Source organism: Musa acuminata, chromosome BXJ3-8, assembly GCF_036884655.1.
Source record: "Musa acuminata AAA Group cultivar baxijiao chromosome BXJ3-8, Cavendish_Baxijiao_AAA, whole genome shotgun sequence".
Lineage (NCBI taxonomy): Eukaryota > Viridiplantae > Streptophyta > Magnoliopsida > Zingiberales > Musaceae > Musa > Musa acuminata.
The window spans coordinates 39,414,227-39,437,232 of record NC_088356.1 but is presented as its reverse complement, the minus strand read 5'-3'; the positions used below and the strand labels follow the sequence as shown (position 1 = coordinate 39,437,232).

General features: G+C 47.1%; 1 protein-coding gene across 1 annotated transcript; it reads right to left on the bottom strand.

Moving 5' to 3' along the window:
- Window positions 1-3,021: 3,021 nt before the first annotated feature.
- Window positions 3,022-22,924, bottom strand: LOC135644959 (L-type lectin-domain containing receptor kinase IX.1-like). Its single transcript, XM_065162955.1, has 2 exons — window positions 22,742-22,924; window positions 3,022-5,140 (listed from the first exon to the last, which is right to left on the bottom strand). The coding sequence occupies exon 2, from the start codon at window positions 5,136-5,138 to the stop codon at window positions 3,138-3,140; it is 2,001 nt and encodes a 666-aa protein (XP_065019027.1). The 5' UTR covers window positions 5,139-5,140; window positions 22,742-22,924; the 3' UTR covers window positions 3,022-3,137.
- Window positions 22,925-23,006: the final 82 nt, after the last annotated feature.

Sequence of the window (23,006 nt, the reverse complement as noted above, 5' to 3'; positions counted from 1 at the left end):
ACTACTAAGTCCGCTGAAGCTAGTGTAGCAGCTGATGAGAATATTGAAAATATTTTCTTTGTTACTGATGATAGGACGAGGTCTAAAAATGAATGGATTTTAGATTCGGGTTGTTCTTATCATATGTGTCATAATAGAGATTTATTTTCCACATATGAATCTTATAATGGTGGAATTGTTTTGATAGACAATAATGTCACGTGTGATATTGTTGGTAGAGGCACAATCCGAATAAAAATGCATGATGGTATCGTGAGGACGCTCACTAATGTTAGATATGTTCCTGATTTAAAAAAAATCTTATCTCTTTAGGCTCCCTAGAGACTCTTGGGTGTAAATACGCAGCTGAAGGTGGAGTTATGAAAGTTTCTAGAAGTGCCCTTGTTGTTATGAAAGCTTGTAGGTCTAGTAGCTTGTATATTTTGTAGGGAACTACTGTCACAGGCTCAGTTGTAGTCTTATCATCATCATTGTCTGATTCTAACATCACCAAATTATGGCATATGTGTTTGGGTCATATGAGTGAAAAAGGTTTGAGCATATTGAGCAAAAGGGGTCTTCTTTGCGGACAGAGTACTGGACCACTGAATTTTTGTGAACACTGCATTTTTGGAAAGCAGAAAAGAGTTAGCTTCAATTCTCCGACAGTTCACAAAACAAAAGGTACTCTTAACTATATTCATTCAGACCTTTGGGGTCCAACTCATGCTCAAAGGTAGAGCTAGGTATATATTGACTTTCATTGATGATTATTCTAGAAAAGTTTAGGTTTATTTTCTAAAGCATAAAAATGATGTTTTCCTAACCTTTAAACAATGGAAGGCTTTGATTGAGAAGCAAACAGGTAAACAGATTAAGCGGCTTCGAACAGATAATGGCATGAAATTTTGTGAAGGTGACTTTGATGAATTCTGCAAAAATGAAAGAATTGTTCAGCATCGCACTGTTAGGATGACGCAGCAAAATGGTGTGGCCGAACGTATGAACAGAACACTCTTAGAGAGAGCAAGGAGTATGATTTCAAATATAGGGTTGACAAAGGACTTTTGGGCAGAGGCGATTAATATGGCCTATTACGTTGTCAACCACACTCCTTCTGCCGCACTTAACTTTAAAACTCCGAAGGAAGTTTAGTCAGGTACTCCTGCTGATTACTTTGATTTAAAAAATTTTGGGTGTCCAGCATATATGCATATAAATGAAGGCAAATTAGAGCCTTGAGCAAAAAAGTATATTTTCCTTGGGTATGCTTCTGGGGTAGAAGGATATAGATTATGGTGTTCTGATCCCAAATCCCCAAAATTTGTAATAAGTAGAGATATTACTTTTGATGAATTATCTATGTTATCTTCCAAAGAGGAATCTACTAGTTGTACAAATGATAGTGCGCAGAAGCAGGTGGAGCTTGAGATTGGTAGTTCAGATTCTTTTAAGTCGAACTCTTCTACTCAAAGAATGCCAGTAGATGGTCCCGAATCTACTAACAAAGATGATCTAGAGGAAGAGCAATATTCCATAATCAAGAATAAACCATGGAGAGATATTCGACCACCACAAAGATATATAAATTTAGTTACATATGGTTTGTTTGTTGCAGAAGAAACAAGTGAAGTTGGTGAGCCTACTACCTACTTAGATGTAGTTTTTTGTGATAATTCCGTTAAGTGGTTGATTGCGATGAATGAAAAAATTAAATCTCTACATCGGAATAGAACTTGGGATCTTGTGAAGCCGCCTTCGGGTAAGAAAATTCATACGAAGAATAATCTAGCTGATATGCTTATGAAGTCTCTTCCGGTTTATAAGTTCAAGCAGTGCTTGGACTTAGTTGGTGTTCATTGTTGGTGATTGCCCGGGGCTTTTATGAAGAAGGTGGAGCAAGTTTTGTTGGGACATGTCAAGGTGAAGATTTGTTAGTTTGTTAAGTCCCACATAGTCCCACATAGTCCCACATCAGGAAAATCAAGTTTGGTATCTCATGTTTAAACTATAAATAAGGGCTTGAGTTTTGAAATCTTCCTTAGGAATTTGTAATAGTCCCTCTTTTATAGTAGTGTTTTGCTCCTCCTTCGTCCGTGAATATAGGTCAATTGATCTTAGGAGTAACTTTAAGGTTCCAGTAGCCCTCCAACTCTACCACGGCACAACTGGGGAGGGGAGTGAGTTGATTGAGTGTATGTGCTACTCACAGTAGTGCTTCCTCAAGTCATTTTGGAGAGTCTCGAAATAATCATTTCTGAAACCCAGGAGTTGATTGAGATCAATGAACGCAAAGCGAATTAATCATTGAATCGATAAGGATAACTTTGTCAGCCAACGATAAGAGACTTTTGTTTATGACTTTGACAACAACGAAAGATTGCTCTCTTTAATTATCTCTACCCCATGAGAGAAACGTTCTCAAGTACACAAGGATCGACAAATGAGGTGTTTGGTAGATAGTTTACAGTGTTTAGGAAAAATGATGTTTGATTTGATAAGATTAGCCGTAAGGTGGGTGGTGAGATTCTCATAGACCTTCATAATTTTAAGGACGTGGGAACAAGATCTATGATTAGCTCTAAAGGAGAGGAGGAGATCGCTAACAAACCTAAGATGGGAGATCTTGGTTCCCCTTGAAGGGAGTAATATGCTTATTTTGAATAGCTTCGGAGATAACTGAGGAGAGAAGTTGGAGATAACAAGAATGAATAGATAGGGAGAGTGCGCATTTCGCTGTTTGGCGGCAATTGTAAGTTACCACCAACTTTTGGCATGATATCAATGCTTCGTGGAAAACATTGAAGAGATTTCTCATCTCATACATTATTGTTTAGTGATTCGAACTTTTGTACCAAAGCATTTGATACGTTGGAACCTAAATCGTGTTTGGATATGTTTCGACGTGGAAGTTTTGATGTCGTTCCAGTAACGTGCAATCGATGTTGCTATTCTCACGTCAACTGTGATATTAGCATATTAATAGTGTCATGATTAGCAATGTCACTACACCGAAATTATAGCTGACTACACTACGGAACATGAGTATCGATTTCAACATCTTATTGTCGATAACTTGTATGATGCGCGAAAATCCAGTCCAAATAACTTAATATACACACATTCATGTCAGATGTTGGTCCTGTTCCACATCAATCTCACTTCGAAAGTCCAGTTGGAGACGAGCTTCGCTCGCAGGAATGTGTACAACGGTCGGAAGGTGAATCATTGACACTGTATACAGTAGCAATCGACGCGTCGTCCATGGAAAGCACGCTGTACCTCAGCACCGGCCGGCTTGCAGGAAGCACAGGCAATGGTGTCTCCGAATTCAGTGCGCTGATCGCCTGCTTGATCGATGGCCGCAGGTTGTAGTCCGGATGAGCACACCACAATCCTACTACCATCAAGCTCTCCATCTGCTTCTCGTCGAAGTGGCCTTTTAGCTTCTCGTCCGCCGCTTTCAGGATGGTTTGCCTTCCGTAGAGCTCCCACACCCACTCGGCTAGCCTCACCTTGTTCGGGTGCTCCATTGGCTCGATCGTCCTTCTCCCGCACGCGATCTCCAACGCCACGATTCCGAAGCCGTAGACATCCGACTCTTTGCTGGCCTTGCCGGTGTAGAAGTATTCAGGCGACATGTAACCCCTGGTCCCTGCTAAATCCGTCGTCTGCAGGTTACTGTCATGGTCCACTAGCCTGGCGAGGCCGAAATCTCCCAGCTTGGCATTCAATGCCGAATCCAACATGATGTTGTTGGTCTTGATGTCGCGGTGCACCACGCACTGCTCCCACTCCTCGTGGAGGTAACACAGTGCGGAAGCCAACCCCAACACAATCTTGTGCCTCACCGACCACTCGAGGTGCTTCTTGGTACTGTAGAGGTAGGCGTCGAGGCTTCCATTGGGCATGAACTCATAGACGAGCAAAAACTCGCCGCGGTTGTGGCACCAGCCGATCAGCTGTACAAGGTTCCGATGCCTCAGCCGGCTGATGGCCTTGACCTCGGAGATGTACTCCTTTCTTCCCTGTTTCGATCCCTTGGATATCCTTTTGATGGCTACATCAAGCTTCGGTTGGTTCAAGTAACCTTTGTAGACCAACCCAGATCCTCCTTCCCCTAACTTTCTCTCCTCGGAGAAGTCCCGTGTTGCAGCGGCCAGCTCTCTGTAAGGAAACCTCTTTGGCCCTCTCTCGGTTTCGAACTCATGATCGATAGTCTCATCATAGTCCATGTCCTCTGCATCTGTTTCTGTCCCACCATGGTTCTCCATCTTCTTATACAACCACAGCAAGACCATCGACACAAGCATCAAGATAACCACTCCGACGACAACCAAGCCGGCAAGAAGTCTAGCCGTCAGTTTCTTCTTCTTTGGCTGTAGATTCGAGCTGAAAGACCACGAGAGAATGCTGTGCGTCTCGGTGAAGTTGCCTGTGGTCGCCGAGAAGCCTACTGCTACCTTCTCCGGCAGGACTTTTTGCAGATCCACAATATAATGTAGGCTGTAGTTACTGCTGGGTAACAGATTTGTTCTCTCGTAGGTCAGGAAGAGACTCAAGTTATAGGTGCTAGCGTTGTAACTCACCCGTGCATTTGCCGGCCTGCCCACTTTGACACTGCCGTTCCACAACACGGTCGCAGAGGATTTGATCGAATTGACGTCGATGCCGAGATGTTCGCGTTTGGGATCCCATTCGTTGGAGAAGGTATCGAACTCTACGGCCACGGCGTTAATTGTGGAATTTATGATGGTTATATTGGAGAAGAGGCCGAGGTAGCCACCTTCGGAATAGACAGGCGTACCGGAAGAAGAATAATTGGCCGTGAGGAAGAACGCGAGGCCGTCGGCATAGTTGTCCTCGTGGGAGTGGATGAGGAAGGCGAATTGGGTAGTGAAATCAGTCAGTTCTCCCGTCTTGGCATCCCACAGGAGCAGCGGTTCACTGTACAGTACTCTGCCGACGCTAGCCATGTTGGCTCCATCCTTGGTGAGTAGTATGGTGGTGTCGTTGATGACTACGTTGCCTTGAACGGTCATCTTCGACATTGTGTCTTGATTGAAACTGGAGAAGTTGAAGGACAGAGAGCTCGTACAGGCGATCATGGTGGAGAAGCAGAACAAAAGGCATAAAGCCCTCGCTCTGTGCGGCATCATGGCTGACAAATTCACAGAGATCATTGCTCATTAGAGAAGAAGATGCCAACACAGCTTATCATCATAAACCAGATGTTCTAAAAGCTAAAATATAGGGAATCTGCCAAGTTTTCATCAGAATGAGAGAGAAGCTAGTCAACAATTTTGACAGTTAAAACTAAGTAATCCACCAAAAAGTATAACTTTTTTTTTTTGTTAGATTATATGATTCTATTTAATTAGATAAATTATAATATAAATTTAATAAAAAAAATTATTTATGATAGATTTCTTAAAAGATAACATGAGAAACTTCCCTAATTACTTATAATAGATCCTAATTCTAAAGACTCAATATGATAATATACACAAGAATTAGAGAAAGAGATTCTAATTCTCTTTACAAATTGGTATTGTTACATTCTACATATTGAACTACGTTCTACAAATCAAATAAAGGTATTTTGAATGGTATTGAAAGATATGTGATATGGCAAAAAATGGCGGACCCCACTCCTGGCAACGTTCCCCGCACGTGAACAGGCGCGGCGCCCCAGGAAGAGCAATGAGGGTGACGGTCTACGTCCGGACGTCAGCCTCGCTGAGCCCACAGCCCCCTTCAGTTGACCCAGCACAGTAGGACGAGACAAAAGTAGGTAGCGGTTGGAGCTCGCCCATACCCTGCGATTCCCCAGTCCCCTACGCAACATCCTCGGCGATGTCGGACGCTATCGGAGGTACGGCCCCGACTGACGGGATGGCGCGCCCGGTAATGTCGAGCCCCCCTATAAACACCCCCGAGCCAGAAGGAGAGGGGGGACTTGCTCCTAAAAAGGAAAACGATCTCCACGTCACTCTCTAACTTGATCGTCGGAGGGGTCGGGTGGAGCATCCCGACCCGACCTTTGTGCAGGTACCGAGCCAAGGCCCCCGTCCGGACACGCAGCATCCCCGCCCGGAGGAAGTCGCAGCGTCGTCCCGAGGCCGAGGCCGCGCCCGACCGCCTTGGCAGAGACGAGCAACGTCCCAGGGAGATCCTCGCCATTCGGACCCCCGAACGAGCCGAGACGACCCCCCGGGTCACGGCTAAGAAAAAGGTGTTTACCCTAACATAATGGCGCTAGAAGGAGGGCCGGTCCGAATGTCAAGCGATCAACAGGCTCACTCCGACGAACCCCCAGCCGTCAGGTCGCACACGACCGACGCAACGGAAGAGCATCCCCAACAGGAGGGGGTTCGGGACGAGCGCCCCGCTGCGATCTCGGAGCGCTATTGGCGATTGTTCAACGACCCTGGTCTGTCGCCGCCCATCGCCAATCCTGGTGGCCCGTCCCCCGTGCCGCCTGAAGCCTTCTACGACCTCACACACCAGGTCTGGGCTCTTACGGGAGTGATGCAGACCATCATTCCGCTGGTCTCTCCTCCGACGTCTTCGCACTCAACCCTGCCTCCACCACGGCAATGGTCCGCCGCCCAGAACCCCGCACCGCTTCCCGAGTCTCCCGCTTCGCCTCCAGGCCAATCGACCCAACCCGGGAGCCGAGGAGCGGAGGATCCGGCGACGCACCCGACGCCCGTAGCCCCGCTTTCAGACTCGGCGGAGGGCCTGTGGGCCCAGCTACGCCTCGTAGGCCGCCGACTGGACGAGGTGCAGTGTGAGGTTCGCCGGACCAGGGGAGACCCGGGGGCCGAGCAACACCAGGGGTCCCCTTTCACCCCCGAGATTCAAGAGCATGCGATCCCGTCGCATTTTCGGCTCCCTTCATTAGACGCCTACAATGGCGCCACCGACCCGGCTGACCACGTAGCCGCTTTCCGCGCCCAGATGGCGCTGTATGGGACGTCCGACGCCCTGATGTGCAGGGCTTTCCCGACAACCCTGCGAGGCCCAGCCCGGGCGTGGTACAGCAATCTGAAGGCCGCGTCCATCGCCTCTTTCGACCAGTTGGCCAAGGATTTCGAACTTAACTTTCTGGCTCACGCCAAGCCGAGGCCGTCGGTGGCAATGCTCCTTGGGCTCAACCAGAGGGAGGATGAGCCCCTTTCTCACTTCGTGGACCGCTTCACCATACAAATTCGCGGGCTGACTGATGCTCACCCCTCTTTGATGATGTAGGCATTCATGATGGGCCTGCGGCCTACCTGATTCTTTTGGTCTCTGGTGGAGCGACCCCCCACTTCGGTACCCGAAATGTTACAACGCGCAAACCAGTTCATCGCTGCTGAAGCATGGATGGTCGGAAGGCGCGACGAGCGCAAGAGGGTTAAGCCAGAGCAGCCCCGGCAGCAACAGCCCGCTACCTCCCGGTGTAGGGCTGGCAGACTCGATGATGCGGCACCCAGATCCCCTCCCCCAGGCCTAAACTCCTCCCGGACCGAAATATTTCTCCACATCAAGGAGAAAGGTCTTCTCAAAGATCCTCACCCGATGAATAGCCCGCGCGAACTCGCGGACCGCTCTAAATACTGCCGTTTCCATCGACAGCCCGGTCACGACACCAAGGAGTGTCGAGAATTAAAAAGGCAAATTGAGGAGCTCATCCGCCGAGGGCACCTCGGCTCATACCTCCGGCCAGATAAGGAGTTCTCGCCACGCCCGGAGGGACCCATCGAGCGGCACATAGATGTCATAACCGGCGGGCCAGCGTCCGGAGGGGACTCCATGGCGGGCGGAAAGGCCTACGCCAGGGCCTCCCGAGCCGAAGCTTCCAAACATGAAAAAGGCCCCGAAGTCACCTTCCCGACCGGGGGACCCGTGCCAGCCGAACATGATGACGCGCTGGTGATATCAGCCAGAATCGCCAACGCGCAAGTAAGAAGGATCATGGTCGACACTGGAAGCTCGGCCGATATACTTTATTGGGACGCCTTCCAGAAGCTCGGCCTGGTAAAGGAGAACATGAAGTCGGTATGCTCAACGCTCACGGGGTTCACCGGCGCCTCAATCTCGTCACTAGGGGTTATCACCCTGCCCCTAACTTTGGGAGTTTTCCCGAGGACAAAGACAGTGATGACCTCCTTTCTAGTGGTCGACCTCCCCACGGCATACAACGCCATCCTCGGACGGCCAACCCTCAACAAGATCCGAGCCGTCATCTCAACTTACTACCAAACCATCAAGTTCCCGACCCACGATGGGGTCGGAGAAGTAGCGGGGAACTCCTGGGAGTCCAGGCGTTGCTACTTAACTGCTGTATCGCTAAACAAGAGAGCGAGGGTCCAATCCCCGCTGGAGGACCCCCGGGAGGAAAAAAAACCGACCCCCCGCCCCGAGCCGAAGGGATCCACCATCGACTTACCGCTGATCAAAGGCAGGCCCGACCAAACAATCAAGATCGGGTCAGGACTGCCCGAACAGGAGCAACAGCAGCTCGTCGGCCTTCTGCAAGCCAACGCCGACATCTTCGCTTGGACGCCATCTGACCTGGTAGGAGTCCACCCGGAAGTCGCGCAACACCACCTAAACATCTCGCCCGATGCCCGTCCGGTGAAACAAAGGCCCAGGCGGCAAGCCCCAGATCGGCAACTTGCCATCCGAGAAGAGGTAAGCCGACTTCTGGCGACCGGTTTCATAGAAGAGGCCAGGTACCCACAATGGCTCTCCAATGTAGTCCTTGTCAAAAAGCCTAATGGAAGCTGGAGGATGTGCATTGACTACACCAGTCTCAACAATGCTTGCCCAAAAGATTGCTACCCCCTACCGAAGATCGACCAGCTAGTCGACGCCACAGCCGGCCACGCCCGTCTCTCGTTTATGGATGCCTTCTCCGGGTACAACCAAATCAGGATGGCACCCGAAGACCAAGAACACATAGTTTTCCTCACCGAGCAGGGGATATATTTTTACAAAGTCATGCCGTTCGGGTTGAAAAATGCCGGGGCCACCTACCAAAGGGCGGTGAACAGGATGTTCGCCCACCAGATTGGACGAAACATGGAGGTATATGTCGACGACATGATCGTGAAAAGCCGAACAGCCGAAGCTCATCCTTCCGACCTGGCTGAAACATTCGACACCCTGCGAAGGTTCGGCCTGCGCCTCAACCCTGCCAAGTGCGCCTTTGGCGTAACCTCAGGAAAATTCCACGGATTCATCATACACGAGAGAGGGATTGACACCAACCCGGAAAAGGTCCAGGCTGTCATAGACATGCAGCCCCCTCGGACGATCAGAGACCTGCAACGCCTTAACGGGAGGTTAGTCGCCCTATCACGCTTCCTTTCCCGATCGGGAGATCGCTGCCTCCCCTTCTTCAAGGCCTTGAAGGATCCAAAAAGCTTCCAATGGACGGCGGAATGTGAAAGGGCCTTCGAGCAGATGAAGCAACACCTGGCCAACCTCCCCCGACTCGTGTCAGTCTCCCCAGGGGAGAAGTTGAGCCTCTACCTCGCCGCCTCTCAGCACGCGGTCAGCTCGGTTCTGGTCAAGGAAAACTCCGGCAACCAACTGCCGGTCTACTATGTCAGCCACATGCTAAGCGGACCAGAGGGACGCTACCCGCCAATCGAAAAGCTGGCACTGGCGCTCGTCCTGTCAGCGCGAAAGCTCCGCCCTTACTTCCAGGCCCACCCAATAGAGGTAATAACTGACCGGCCGCTTCGGCTCGTTCTGTCTAAATTCGACGTTGCAGGGCGCCTCCTCAAATAGGCAGTGGAGCTCGGTGAGCATGACATACAGTACGCGCCTCGGACCGCCATTAAAGCCTAGTCCGTGGCAGACTTTATCGCGGAGGTGACCCCGAGCACAGGCGAAGAACTCGAGCCACCGCGTGACACGTGGACTCTCCACGTAGACGGGTCGGCCAACGCAAAGGGCGCCGGTGCAGGGCTGGTGCTGGTGACACCTGACGGCCGCTCGATTGAGCGCTCCTTCCGTTTCGGGTTCAGGGCCACCAACAACGAAGCAGAATACGAGGCTCTCCTGGCGGGGCTCCGATTGGCACTGGAGATGCGGGTGACCGACATACGCGTAATCACCGACTCACAGCTGGTGGCTAGGCAGCTCGACGGTGAATACGAAGCCCGGGACTCGACCATGGCGAAATACTTGGCACAGGTAAAAAACTTTGCCACCAAGTTCGTCCGTTTTGAATTGTCGAATGTTCCCAAGAGCGAGAACCAGCGAGCCGACACCCTGGCAAAACTGGCGTCCGGCTCGGCCCCCAAGGCTCGACCCGAGACCGAAGAGCTCCCCCACCGAGCCATAGAGGTTGTCGCCACAGCCACGGACGGCGCGCCGGCCACTTGGGTACAAGAGATGCTACGCTTCAAGCGAGACGGGACCCTACCCGACGACGAAACGGCGGCTCGACGCTTGCGTCGGACGCAGGCATGGTACTCTGAAGAAGGAGGACGGTTGTACAAGCGGTCTTTCTCGCGCCCCTTGCTACGCTGCCTAGAGCCGAACGAAGCCCGGACAGTTCTGTCCGACATGCATGGAGGGGCCTGCGGGGAACATATAGGCGAACGAGCCCTGGCGCACAAGATACTCCGACAGGGGTATTACTGGCCGACCATGCGCCAGGACGCGAAAGCTTTCGTGCGGCGATGCAGCTCATGCCAGGAGCACGCCCGCATCGCCCGACAGCCGGCGGTCCTGTTCACCCCCGTCGACTGTGCTTGGCCATTCGCGCAGTGGGGGCTGGACATACTCGGGCCTCTCCCACCCGCCTCGGGCCAGCGGAAGTACATCATCGTAGGAGTGGACTACTTTACCAGGTGGGTCGAAGCCGAGCCCCTGGCCACCATTACGGAGTCACAAGTGGAAAGGTTCGTGTGGAGAAACCTCATAACTCGGTTTGGCCTGCCCTAGTCCACCGTCATCGACAATGGACCTCAATTCGCCGGCAGGAGGTTCCAAGAGTTTTGCGCCGAGCACAAAATTCAACTGAGATTCAGCTCGGTGGCTTACCCCCAGGCGAACGGGCTGGCTGAAGTAACCAACCGGTCTATCGTCGACGGTCTCAAGAGGAGGGTGTCCGCTGCCCGATCGGCTTGGATCGAAGAGCTCCCGAGCGACCTGTGGGCGATGCGCACTACCCCCAAGACCCCGACCGGGGAGTCTCCCTACAGCCTCACGTTCGGGACCGAGGCCGTATTACCATCCGAAGTAGCCGTCCCAACTCCGCGGACAGCAGGCTACAGCGAAGAGGCCTCGTGTGAAGGGCTCCGATCCAACCTGGATCTGCTCGAGGAAAGACGGGCCAGCGCACACCAGAAAGCTCTTTCTTACAAAAGAGCCGTGGCAAGGGTCTACAACCGGAGGGTGCGACCCCGGTCGATAAAGATTGAGGACCTGGTCCTGCGCAAAATCGAGGTCAGCCACCCAACCCAAGTAAGGGGGAAACTGGCCCCGAAGTGGGAAGGACCCTACCGGGTCATCGGAGTATCCCGACCGGGGACGTTCCGACTCGCAATAATGGATGGCGGCCCCATGCCTCGGACTTGGAACATACAGAACCTTAGAAAATACTTCATCTGAAGACGCGGGCACTACGCAAACACGGAAATCAGAAGAAAAGAGCATCTTATTAAAAAGGAGGGGATACAGAACCATAACCATGAGGAACAGAAACCAAAACTCATACAGAAAACCCCTCACACCCTCGACCTCGACTCTGACATACAAAAAACAACGCTCATCACTCTCCTGGAGTCTTCGGGCGGTCGTCGAATGGCACGTCCTCCGGCATGTCCACCTCCAGATCCACGGGATGGGAGGCAAAGGGATCCCTTTCCACCTCGGAGCCAGGAGGGCATGAGCCGAGGCGACCTAGGGCGATTCTGTATCCGTACTCGTAGGATACTCGCCCCATTCGGGTCAATCCGAGCTCGAAGTTCTCGGACTTCTTGTAAGCTTCGATCGCCTCTTTATCCTTCGACGGGCGAAGGTGGACCTCCTCGGCTAGCGCGTCCGAAGCTGCGCAGGCTTCAGCCTCGGCCTTTTCCGCCCTTTCGGTAAGGCCAAGCGCCTCCGACCTCAGTAGGCGCAACTCCGCCCGATCCAAACGGAGAAACTCTTCGAGTTCCTTGACCGAACTGCCCGATTGCTCGAGCTCCGCCTTCAGGCGCGCCACCTCCTCCTCGGAGTCGGTCGCGTGTTTTTCCGCGGCCGCCACCGCTTCTAGGCCCGACCCGACCCGAACTTCCTCTAGCTGGTGGCACAGCTCGGAGTTGCACTCGCTGAGGTTCCAGATTACCTGGCCAGCGTCACGCACTCGGTCCATCAGCGCCGTCGAGTAGTGGAGGCCCTGCCACAAAAGAAAGAGGGTCACCGCACGGTCACAAAGACACTTGAAGTTAACAAAACACTTACCAGTGTCAGAAACCTCCCCACCTTGTTGAGCATAGCCTCCGAGGGCAGGGTGTATAGGTCCCGAGCCAAGTCGGGGTGGAGCACGCCTCGAAGAAAAGCGGCCGAGGGATCCCCCCCGGCCCATACCTTGTCCCCCCGGGATAGCCCTTTCCAGCGGGCGACTAGCGGGTCGGAAGCCTCCCCCGGAGGAAGCTCGCCCATAACCAACGACCATAGAGGCTCGTCGGCCCCCGTGCGTAGCCCGCACAGGTCGTCCACCGTAGGCAGGCTCGACCTCTTCCCGACCGCCCCTTGGCTAGACCCGTCCACTTGGGAAGGCCCTTCATCCCGAACGGCCCGCTTTGTGCCAACGGTTGTCGAAGGGAGGGCCCCCGCCTTGGCTTTCCCGGGACCAGCTGTTTTTGCCTTCTTTGACGGGCGCCCCTCCAGGATCTCTAACGGAGCGTCCGCCGAGCCGGGCAACGGGTCGGCCGAGGGATGCGGAGAGAGAGCGGCGGACGGGCGTGGGGAAGAAGCCGATGACGAGCGGCCACCGCGGAGTGACAGAAGCTTCATTCCTACAAAGGAAAACAAGCAAACTATCACAAACTGTGGGAACAGGCGAGACACGAAGAACACCCGCTATAAACGTACCCCCGAAAGCCGGGCTAAGAACCGCCTCGGCCAGCCACTCCTCGGTCATAGCTCGGATGGCCTGAGAACCGGGAAGGATTGCCCGAAGCCTCTTCAAGTCCCGACGCTCCTCGTCGTTCAAGTCCGGGACTGTGTTATCTATTACCCTCACTGCCCACCGAACTCTGAAGCCCCAATCCTTCGACCAGCTAACGTAAAAAAACCGCCCCTTCCACCCTTTGTTATTCGAAGGGGCCCCCCCGACGCGAAAGCCGGCCCGGGCTGACACGAAATAGCCCCCCGGCCCCTTGAGAAGGCGAAAACAAGAGAGAAAGAGGTTTCGGGTAGGGGTGATGTTATCATAATAACATTCCCCTAAGAACGCTACTAGGTAACGCCACGAGTTAGGCGCGACCTGGGAAGGCGAAATCCGCCACAGAGAAAGACAGGAGACAATGATAGGGTGAAGGGGAAGGCGCAACCCAGCCTCTAGGGCATCTTGAGTCAGCGCGAAACCTTGAGGGACCGGGTCGTACGACCGCTGCCCCGGATCAGGTGCGACCAGAACAAACTCCTCCGGGATGTGAAAAATCTCCCGGAGCTTTTCCAGCAACGACCCGCTCACCGCCGAGTCAAGGTCGTGCGGCCACATTAGAGCCTCAAGGGCTCGCGCCGCCTCCTCGTCTGGGGAGGGCGGAGGCGTGCGCTCCCGGGCTCTATCGAGGGACAAAGGAGGAGAGACAGGCGAGAGGGGCATCCTTACCGGCTTGGGAACGAACAAGAGGGACGGCGAGAGAGCGACTGGGGAGTGACGGCGTAGGAAAGGAGAAGGCGCGATGACAGAAAGGATGACGAGGCCCAAGACTCAGCAACAAGAATCGAGAAACGGGCCGAGTGCGCCGTTTACATAGGAAAGATCCCGCCAGGAGAGACGTCCCTTCGTCTCCCCATAGCGGCCAACAGCTCATCCGCACACTCACTCATCGCATCAGGGAAGGTCAACGAACACCCTATCATAAATGCGGACCCAAGGTCGCTGCAGGGAAGGACAGGGAGAACGGCCACTGCGACTCCTCGACGCCTAAAAGGAACGACGATCTTTTCGCATGTTCCCGAGACCACCTCCTCAGCGCAGCCAGCCCGCCCGAGACGTGCTCCTCGGCCACATGTCCCCAAGACCACCTCCTCGGCGCGGCCAGCCCGCCCGAGACGTGCTCCTCGGCTGCATGTCCCCGAGACCACGTCCTCGGCACGGCCAGCCCGCCCGAGACGTGCTCCTCGGCCACATGTCCCCGAGACCACCTCCTCGGCGCGGCCAGCCCGCCCGAGACGTGCTCCTCGGCCACATGTCCCCGAGACCACCTCCTCGGCGCGGCCAGCCCGCCCGAGACGTGCTCCTCGGCTGCATGTCCCCGAGACTACGTCCTCGGCACGGCCAGCCCGCCCGAGACGTGCTCCTCGGCCACATGTCCCCGAGACCACCTCCTCGGCGCGGCCAGCCCGCCCGAGACATGCTCCTCGGCTGCATGTCCCTGAGACCACCTCCTCGGCGCGGCCAGCCCGCCCGAGACGTGCTCCTCGGCCGCATGTTCCCGAGACCACCTCCTCGGCGCGGCCAGCTCGCCCGAGACGTGCTCCTCGGCTGCATGTCCCCGAGACCACGTCCTCGGCGCAGCCAGCCCGCCCGAGACGTGCTCCTCGGCCGCATGTCCCCAAGACCACGTCCTCGGCATGGCCAGCCCGCCCGAGACGTGCTCCTCGGGTGCATGTCCCCGAGACCACCTCCTCGGCGCGGCCAGCCCGCCCGAGACGTGCTCCTTGGCCACATGTCCCCGAGACCACCTCCTCGGCGCGGCCAGCCCGCCTGAGACGTGCTCCTCGGCTGCATGTCCCCGAGACCACGTCCTCGGCACGGCCAGCCCGTCCGAGACGTGCTCCTCGGCCGCGTGTTCCCGAGACCACTTCTTCGGCGCAGCCAGCCCGCCCGAGACGTGCTCCTCGGTCACATGTCCCCAAGACCGCCTTCTCGGCGCGGCCAGCCCGCCCGAGACGTGCTCCTCGGCCGCGTGTCACCGAAAGCACCTACGCAGCGCGGCCTATTTGCCCCAGACATATGCCTCAATCGTGAACCGCGAAGAGAACCATCGCTTACCGATCAAAGCCACGCCTCGAATCCCCACCGTCCGATGCCGAGCCATGGCTTCCTTTGGGGGGGGATATGATATGGCAAAAAATGGCGGACCCCACTCCTGGCAACGTCCCCCGCACGTGAACAGGCGCGGCGCCCCAGGAAGAGCAATGAGGGTGACGGTCTGCGTCCGGACGTCAGCCTCGCTGAGCCCACAACCCCCTTCAGTTGACCCAGCACAGTAGGACGAGACAAAAGTAGGTAGCGGTTAGAGCTCGCCCATACCCTGCGATTCCCCAGTCCCCTACGCAACATCCTCGGCGATGTCGGACGCTATCGGAGGTACGGCCCCGACTGACGGGATGGCGCGCCCGGTAATGCCGAGCCCCCCTATAAACACCCCCGAGCCAAAAGGAGAGGGGGGACTTGCTCCTAAAAAGGAAAACGATCTCCACGTCACTCTCTAACTTGATCGTCGGAGGGGTCGGGTGGAGCATCCCGACCCGACCTTTGTGCAGGTACCGAGCCAAGGCCCCCGTCCGGACACGCAGCATCCCCGCCCGGAGGAAGTCGCAGCGTCGTCCCGAGGCCGAGGCCGCGCCCGACCGCCTTGGCAGAGACGAGCAACGCCCCAGGGAGATCCTCGCCATTCGGACCCCCGAACGAGCCGAGACGACCCCCCGGGTCACGGCTAAGAAAAAGGTGTTTACCCTAACAATATGCACACGTAATATTTGATATATAGATATTTGATTTCATATTCTAACATTAAATTTATTTTATATAATAGTATTATTATGATTTTATGCTTACAATTAGCATCAAAGACTAATGTTTTAAAGTCGAATACATTAGATCATAAAAATATATTATATATATTTTGTATTTAGATATATTTATTAGCATCTTTGCTTGCAAAATTATGTTGTCCAATTTTGATCTACGATTAACAACTTGTTGTGACGACAACAATATGGACAACAACTACTTTTTACGGTTGCTAGCCCTATCGTGGATGATTTATGTTCATAACAAAGATACCTGTCGGCGTTGCCATAAATGACATGTTGTCGTTGGAGGTGCGATGATTGGTCGACGACCTACTATGGCCATTGGACTTAAGGTGTGATGGCCTATTGCATGTGATGGAGTCATCGCTACTCTCGGTGGCAACCCATCCCACTGTGGCTACCAATCTTGCCATAGGTAGTGGTGGCGGTCATTGGCCCATATGTGGTGACCATGATATGGGTGGTTGAAGTTATTAATGGTAGACATCAACATTGTAAAACAATTGTAAGGGTGTTGGTCTAGTGAGTGATAGTCATAGGTGTCCTATAAGTCAATCATATGAGTGATGGTATGTGTGACATGATACACGTTCTTTTTACTTATTATATTATTTGATATTTTATCACTTTATATTATTTGTTACATATGTATATATTGTGATGTTCATGGATCTATGTAATGATAATCGGATCATGATGAGATCACGATAATGAGACTGATTCACTTTTAAACACAAATCCTAAATAATCTCGATTATAGATTACTCGAGAGGGACATTGAGATAACTGTAGAGACTGATGTACTATATACCTATCCATATGATGGAGGCGACTAGTCTCATAGCTGCTCGTGTGAGACACTAAGGATACAGTGCAGGTGCTCATTAGAGAATGAGTTCATTGATTGATTCGCTCATAGAATATTGGATGGTTGATGATACCTTATTGTTATACAACAATTCCATCATCTTAGTGGTGTATCTAGTCCTTAGACTTGAGATACCAAAGATGTCCTATATGAGTACTCTACTCTTTGATACCAGATTTAGAAGTCTAGAAGCTCTATATCTAATATTGCTTATTATTGGGAGTGATAGCCAACCTTACGAGGGCTATTAAGTATAAATAGAGGAATATTCACTCTCGATGTTATGAGAGAAATATCTCATGTGTTCTTACTTAGACAAATTACTAGCTATGGTCATTCAAATTTAGAGAGATAGAGTTCTCCAGGAGAATCCGATTAGAGTGAGACTCGAGTAAAAACTATATAGGCTTTACAGCACCATGCTTGGAATACAATCTTTGGGATATTAAATGGATGAGGGACTATAGATACATGGTAATTGAGAACAAACAGGTCTAAAAGATTGGATTCTCTTGTATCGTTTTGAGACTACGGTGTAGTGGCCTAGTACGTTCGTAGTCGATGAGTCAAGTGAATTATCAAGGAGATAATAATTCATTGAGCCAGAAGGAGTTCTGACAGGTATGTCTCATGGCCAACTCGATATTAGGCCTAGAGGGTCATACATATATGATAGGTATTGTGACTGAGTAGATATTCGGATATGAGATATCCGTTGGAGCCCATATCTTATTGGACATCCAATAAACCCCTAAATTATTGGATCCTATAGATGAGATTCAATAAGAGACAATGTAGGATTATTAGATAGATACCCATTAATCTAAGAGGCTTAGATAGTTGGATAGAGATCCAGTACCTAATATTGCAGGATCCATTATAGGAAAAAACCAAAGGGTCATGAGCTAGGCTTTTTGGCTGCCACCTCTTATTCTCCTCTCCCCTTCTCCTCCTCAACCTGCAGTCCCTATTTGGGGCATGTGGACAATATGAAGGGGCAGCCCCTTCTAGATTACGTGGTGCGCGCTAGGAAGACATTTTGGGCAGCGATTTGAAGAGCGTCTTCGTAGCCCCTACCATGTGGATCACCATTAAAGAGGAGAATAGTTGACCTCCTTCATCCTCTCTCATAAATCTATAAGTTTTTAGAGATATACGATCTTCTTAGATAATACATATTTTTTTATACGCGTAGTTTTCTGTTTTGTGAGTTTCTACGCACCAACTTTTGTACAACGATAAAACCTTCTTTTCTATGAAAAATTCTGAGACTTTTTTTATTTTTTATTCTTCCGATATGCATGTGACACCACACTAGATTTTCCAATAGTGAGGAGGGCCACGAGGTGTCCTCATCGCAATATGGAGGCTACACAAATGATAGTGTTGTTGTGCATCGCAACAAAGGTGTAGCAGGCCTTATCGTGGGCAACAACTACACTGGTGCAATAGCATTTTCTATATCAATGGTGGTCTTTGGCTATCGTGCTAATGGTTTTCTAGCTATTGTTGGCATGGCAAGTCACAGTAAGAAGGATCACGATGATGCATCATGATAGTGGATCTCGGTCGCATGCTTGCTTATGACCAAGGTTAATGGTGTTGCTAAAGTCCACAAGGCCCATGACGATGGGTTTTGGCATGACAACTATCTAGCGGACAATGATGGTGACGACAAACAATGATGCTACGTTGCCGACACTCGAGGAGGTTGTGGTCATCGGGTGGTGATTATGTTCAGTGGCCTTACATCTGTCGATGGTAACATGCACCACTGATGAAGACTCACGTAGTTGGGCAACAACATAGGCAAGTTGTGGTCCGAATCAATTTGGAGAAAGGGTGAAGGTTTTAGGGCTTCCACCTTACAAAAGATCAATTTTACCCTTATGAAATATATTAATTTTAGTTGATATCCCTTTATGATATTTTTACCCTTTAAAAATAGATAATTCCAATATATATCCTAAAAAAATTATATTTGCCCTTTAAAAATCAACTATTTCTAACCTATGCTTTTAATTATAAAATTTTTACAATGACATAAATAATTAAGAGATTTAGATAATTATGTGATGGGATAGGATACTATTATTTTAGATATCCTTGCAATTTAGAGTTGTATAACCAAAGATAACAATATTATTCCACAAGGATAATATTAGTCATCCATAAATAATTTTTTTTTAAGTGAACATCAAATATTTTAATATTTCACCCTAAGGTAAAATATGGATGATATTAATAGTTCATTATATTTTGAAAACTCAAAATATTAATATTATTTTATATTTCACAGTGATACTTTCTTCCATGCATTCTCATACATTTAGTATCCGTATACTCTTTCGTTCAAATTATTCAAAATAGTTAAAGAATATGCAGTTCATATTGGGTATATTAAATTTTTACCTAACATGGCTTATTGAAAGATCCATAGACTTGATTGATAAAGCACTATAAAATAAGTTAATAAAATAAATTCTTAAGAAAGATATAATAAACTTAGTCTAATGCTTATAAGAATGACAATTGTAAATAATATTAAGACTTCATCACCGCCTACAAGTAACACATTAAAATATTTGAGGGTTATTAAAAATAGGTTTAAATTTATTGATAATTTATTAATGGACACATTAGTAAAAGAACTAACTATGACTTAGCATGATGATATTCAGGGGGATTCAAGATCATATCCTTAATATGGCTAACAAGGCTTTGAAACATAAGGCATTATGCATATATGTGAATGGGTATTTCCTCGTGTAATTTATTCTTAATTCTCTTTCTTCTCAGTTTGACCTATTCAAAATTCATTACGATATAAGTAAGGATAAATAAGACTTGAATGAGTTGACTAGTATCTGTGTTTAAGAAAAATTAAGATTAAGGTATGAAAGATCTCACAATATCTTGACTACTACTCAAGTAGTTAGTGATAAAAAAAATGGAAACATCATCTACCAAATAAATTTATCAGGTCTAAAAATGTTAAGCAGACTAATAAAAAGAAAACCTCATAATAAAGTAATTTTTTTGATAAGAAAAGACATATGAAAAAAGAATACATGTAAGACTTAGTTTGAAAAGAAAGAGATAAATTTGACTTTTATATGTTTTGAATCAAACATTACAGAGATTCCTTCTAATATTTGGTGGATTCATTTTGATGCTTCAACTTATGTTATGCAATGATTTATTATAACCTAAAATTAAAATAAATATAAAAAAATTCATCATTATGGGGAATGCTATGTAAGCTTATCACCTATGTCTAAAGATGGGTCATCTAATAGATATTGCAAACACATGCTATGTTTTTTACTTTTTTAAAATTTTAGTTTTTCGATCAAGAATTGATGTGTTAATATATTATATTTCTTTTATTAATAGTAAATATAGTAAAATTTATGATTCAATAAAAGTTGTTATGTATATAGTTTGCATAGAATTAATTTGAATCTTAAGTTTACTAAAATATAATTAAATATTAAATTAAAACGTAGTTTCAATAATGAAAAATCTTCTATCTTATAACATAGACATTTTGGGTATATCTTCAAAGAAAATATTGAAAGATTAGTAAAAAATAATATCTTGAAAGATTTAGAATTTACTAATTTTGATTTTAATGTTTGTATATATTGTATTAAAGGAAAACAAATTAAATATATATAAATCACTGTAGTAAAAAACACCTTGAGATTATTTATACTAATATTTACAAACCACTTTATATTTTCTATTTCAGTGAATAAAGATATATTATCACATTTATATATGACTTATCAAGATATGGTTATGCATATCTAATACATAAAAGGTCTCATACTGTTGACACTCTTGAATTATACATAAATAAAGTCAAAAGATAATTAGATAAAAAAATAAAATTATTAGATCTAATAGGGGTAATGAATTTTATGATAGATATGATAAGTTAGGTTGGAATCCTATTCCTTTTTGTTAGATTCCTAAAAAAATAAGGTATTTGTGCTTAGTATATCTTATTAAGTATGCCACAGTAGAATAGCATTGTTGAAAAATAAAAGCATACTCTTATAAACATAATTAAGAGTATAATGAGTTATTTCTATATATATGAGTCAACGTGGGGTGAAGCACTTAGGATAGCTATATATATCTTGAATAAGGTTTTTAGTAAGTCAGTTTGAGTTATAAATTTATAAGAAACTCAGTTTGAGATATCTATATATTTGGGGTTATCATGCAGTGTTAAGAGTCTTTAATCTACATAAAAAAATAAGATCCAAGAACTATTTCTAGGTATCTTATTGATTATCCAAAAAATTCCAAGAGATCTAGATTTTATACCTAATTATAGTATGAGGATAGTAGAATATAATAATGCAAGATTCTTAGAAAATATCAAAATAATAAGAGTTAAAAAATCTCAAATGGTTAATTTTGATATAGAGGAGATATATGTTGATGCTCCTTTATCATTTCTTATTCGAGAGGTTGTTATTCCTCAAATCACTGAATAAATTAATGAGAGTGATTAATAAAACAACACTAATGAACTCCCATATGATATTGATGTTGCTGCTTATAATCTTGTAAAATAATCACAACCAATAGTTTTGAGAAAATCTCAAAAGAAAAGGAGATATGTTATTTTTTATGATTATATAGTATATCTACAAGAACTAGATTATAACATAAGAATCAAAATAGGTCCCTTCTCATTTTTTATATCATAAAAAGCAATGATTATAAAAAGTAATACAATGCAATGAAGGAAGAGTTGAAATTGATAAACCAAAATAATATTTGGGAACTCATTGAATTTTCTAACAACGGTAAAAGAGTCTATTATAAATAGGTCTTTAAGATAAAATATAACTCAAATAATAATATTGAATGATATAAAATTAAACTTGTGGCCTAAAAAGAAGACATCGATTGTACTGAGCCTATTTATCTAGTTTTTAAAAAAGACTCGATGAGAATTGTTATGACATAAATAACCTATTATAATATTAAGTTACATCAAATGAATATAAAAATAAAATTTTTCAATATGGATTTAGATGAGTAATCTACATGAAATAAGTATTTAAGTAGATATCATTGTTGAATTTTTTTACTAGTTAATTAAATTTATTTATTTATACTATCCTATTTATATTTATGTATATATATATTAAACTAAATATGATAATAGGATTATCTTGATAAGACAAATTACATAGGTCATTATGGATTATATTAGAAAAACTAACAGTATTAGTGGTATATAAAAAGAAGTATGATATCAATAACATACAACCACTATGACTTGCATTGATTATCAAACTTAATGAAGTGTTTAAATTATTAACTTATTTTAAAATTAATGTCCATATATATATTTTTAATTTTTAAAATTTATTTAGATAAAACTATTTTTAAATAAATTTTTATTTTATTTATTTTAATTTTGAATTCTATGTTTATATTACTAATTAAAGGATCAAATAACTTATATAATTGGATAAGATATATTATAGATTTGATTGGATCATGGTTATCAAATAATAGAAAAAAAAATTATTTATTTATGATAGGCTTTCTTAGGTTATGATTCGGGAGGAATATCCTAATTACTTATCCTAAACCCTCTAATTAATAAGTATGATCTATGCTTACATGTCTAACTTCTACGTCGACAAGTCTGTGCAGGAGCATGCATCTAAAGCTGAGCATTTAGATCACGTACTGCTGCTTCATCGCCTCATCTAACTATCGGCATAAGCTTTTCTCACGTATCCACATAGATCGTAAATCTAACATGTTATATAATCTTCAACCAACAACAATTACTACACATTAAGAAATGTGTTGAGCTTAACTGGGAACATCAAGAAGTGGGAAGAACGATATCATGGGTTTCTGAGAAGGTACCTTTTGTGGTTCTTCCAAAAGGGTTCTGCTTGAGCAACGGAGGACCTGCACTGTAGCCAGATGTATCCACTGCCTTTAGGATGCCGCTTGCTTTATATTAATCCACCCGTCGTCCATGAAATGTTTCAAAAACCATATCCGACTGCATCTGAAGGATATGGCTGTGCACAATGAAAGGCCAAAGAATAGTCGTCTTTCTTTATCGTCCATAGTATTTTCGCTGTTTTGCAACTGCGTGACTCTCACGGAGTCCAATCGTTGTTTA

Excerpts from the sequence above, each read along its gene's own strand:
- LOC135644959 (XM_065162955.1), bottom strand. The coding sequence starts at position 5,138 with ATGATGCCGCACAGAGCGAGGGCTTTATGCCTTTTGTTCTGCTTCTCC.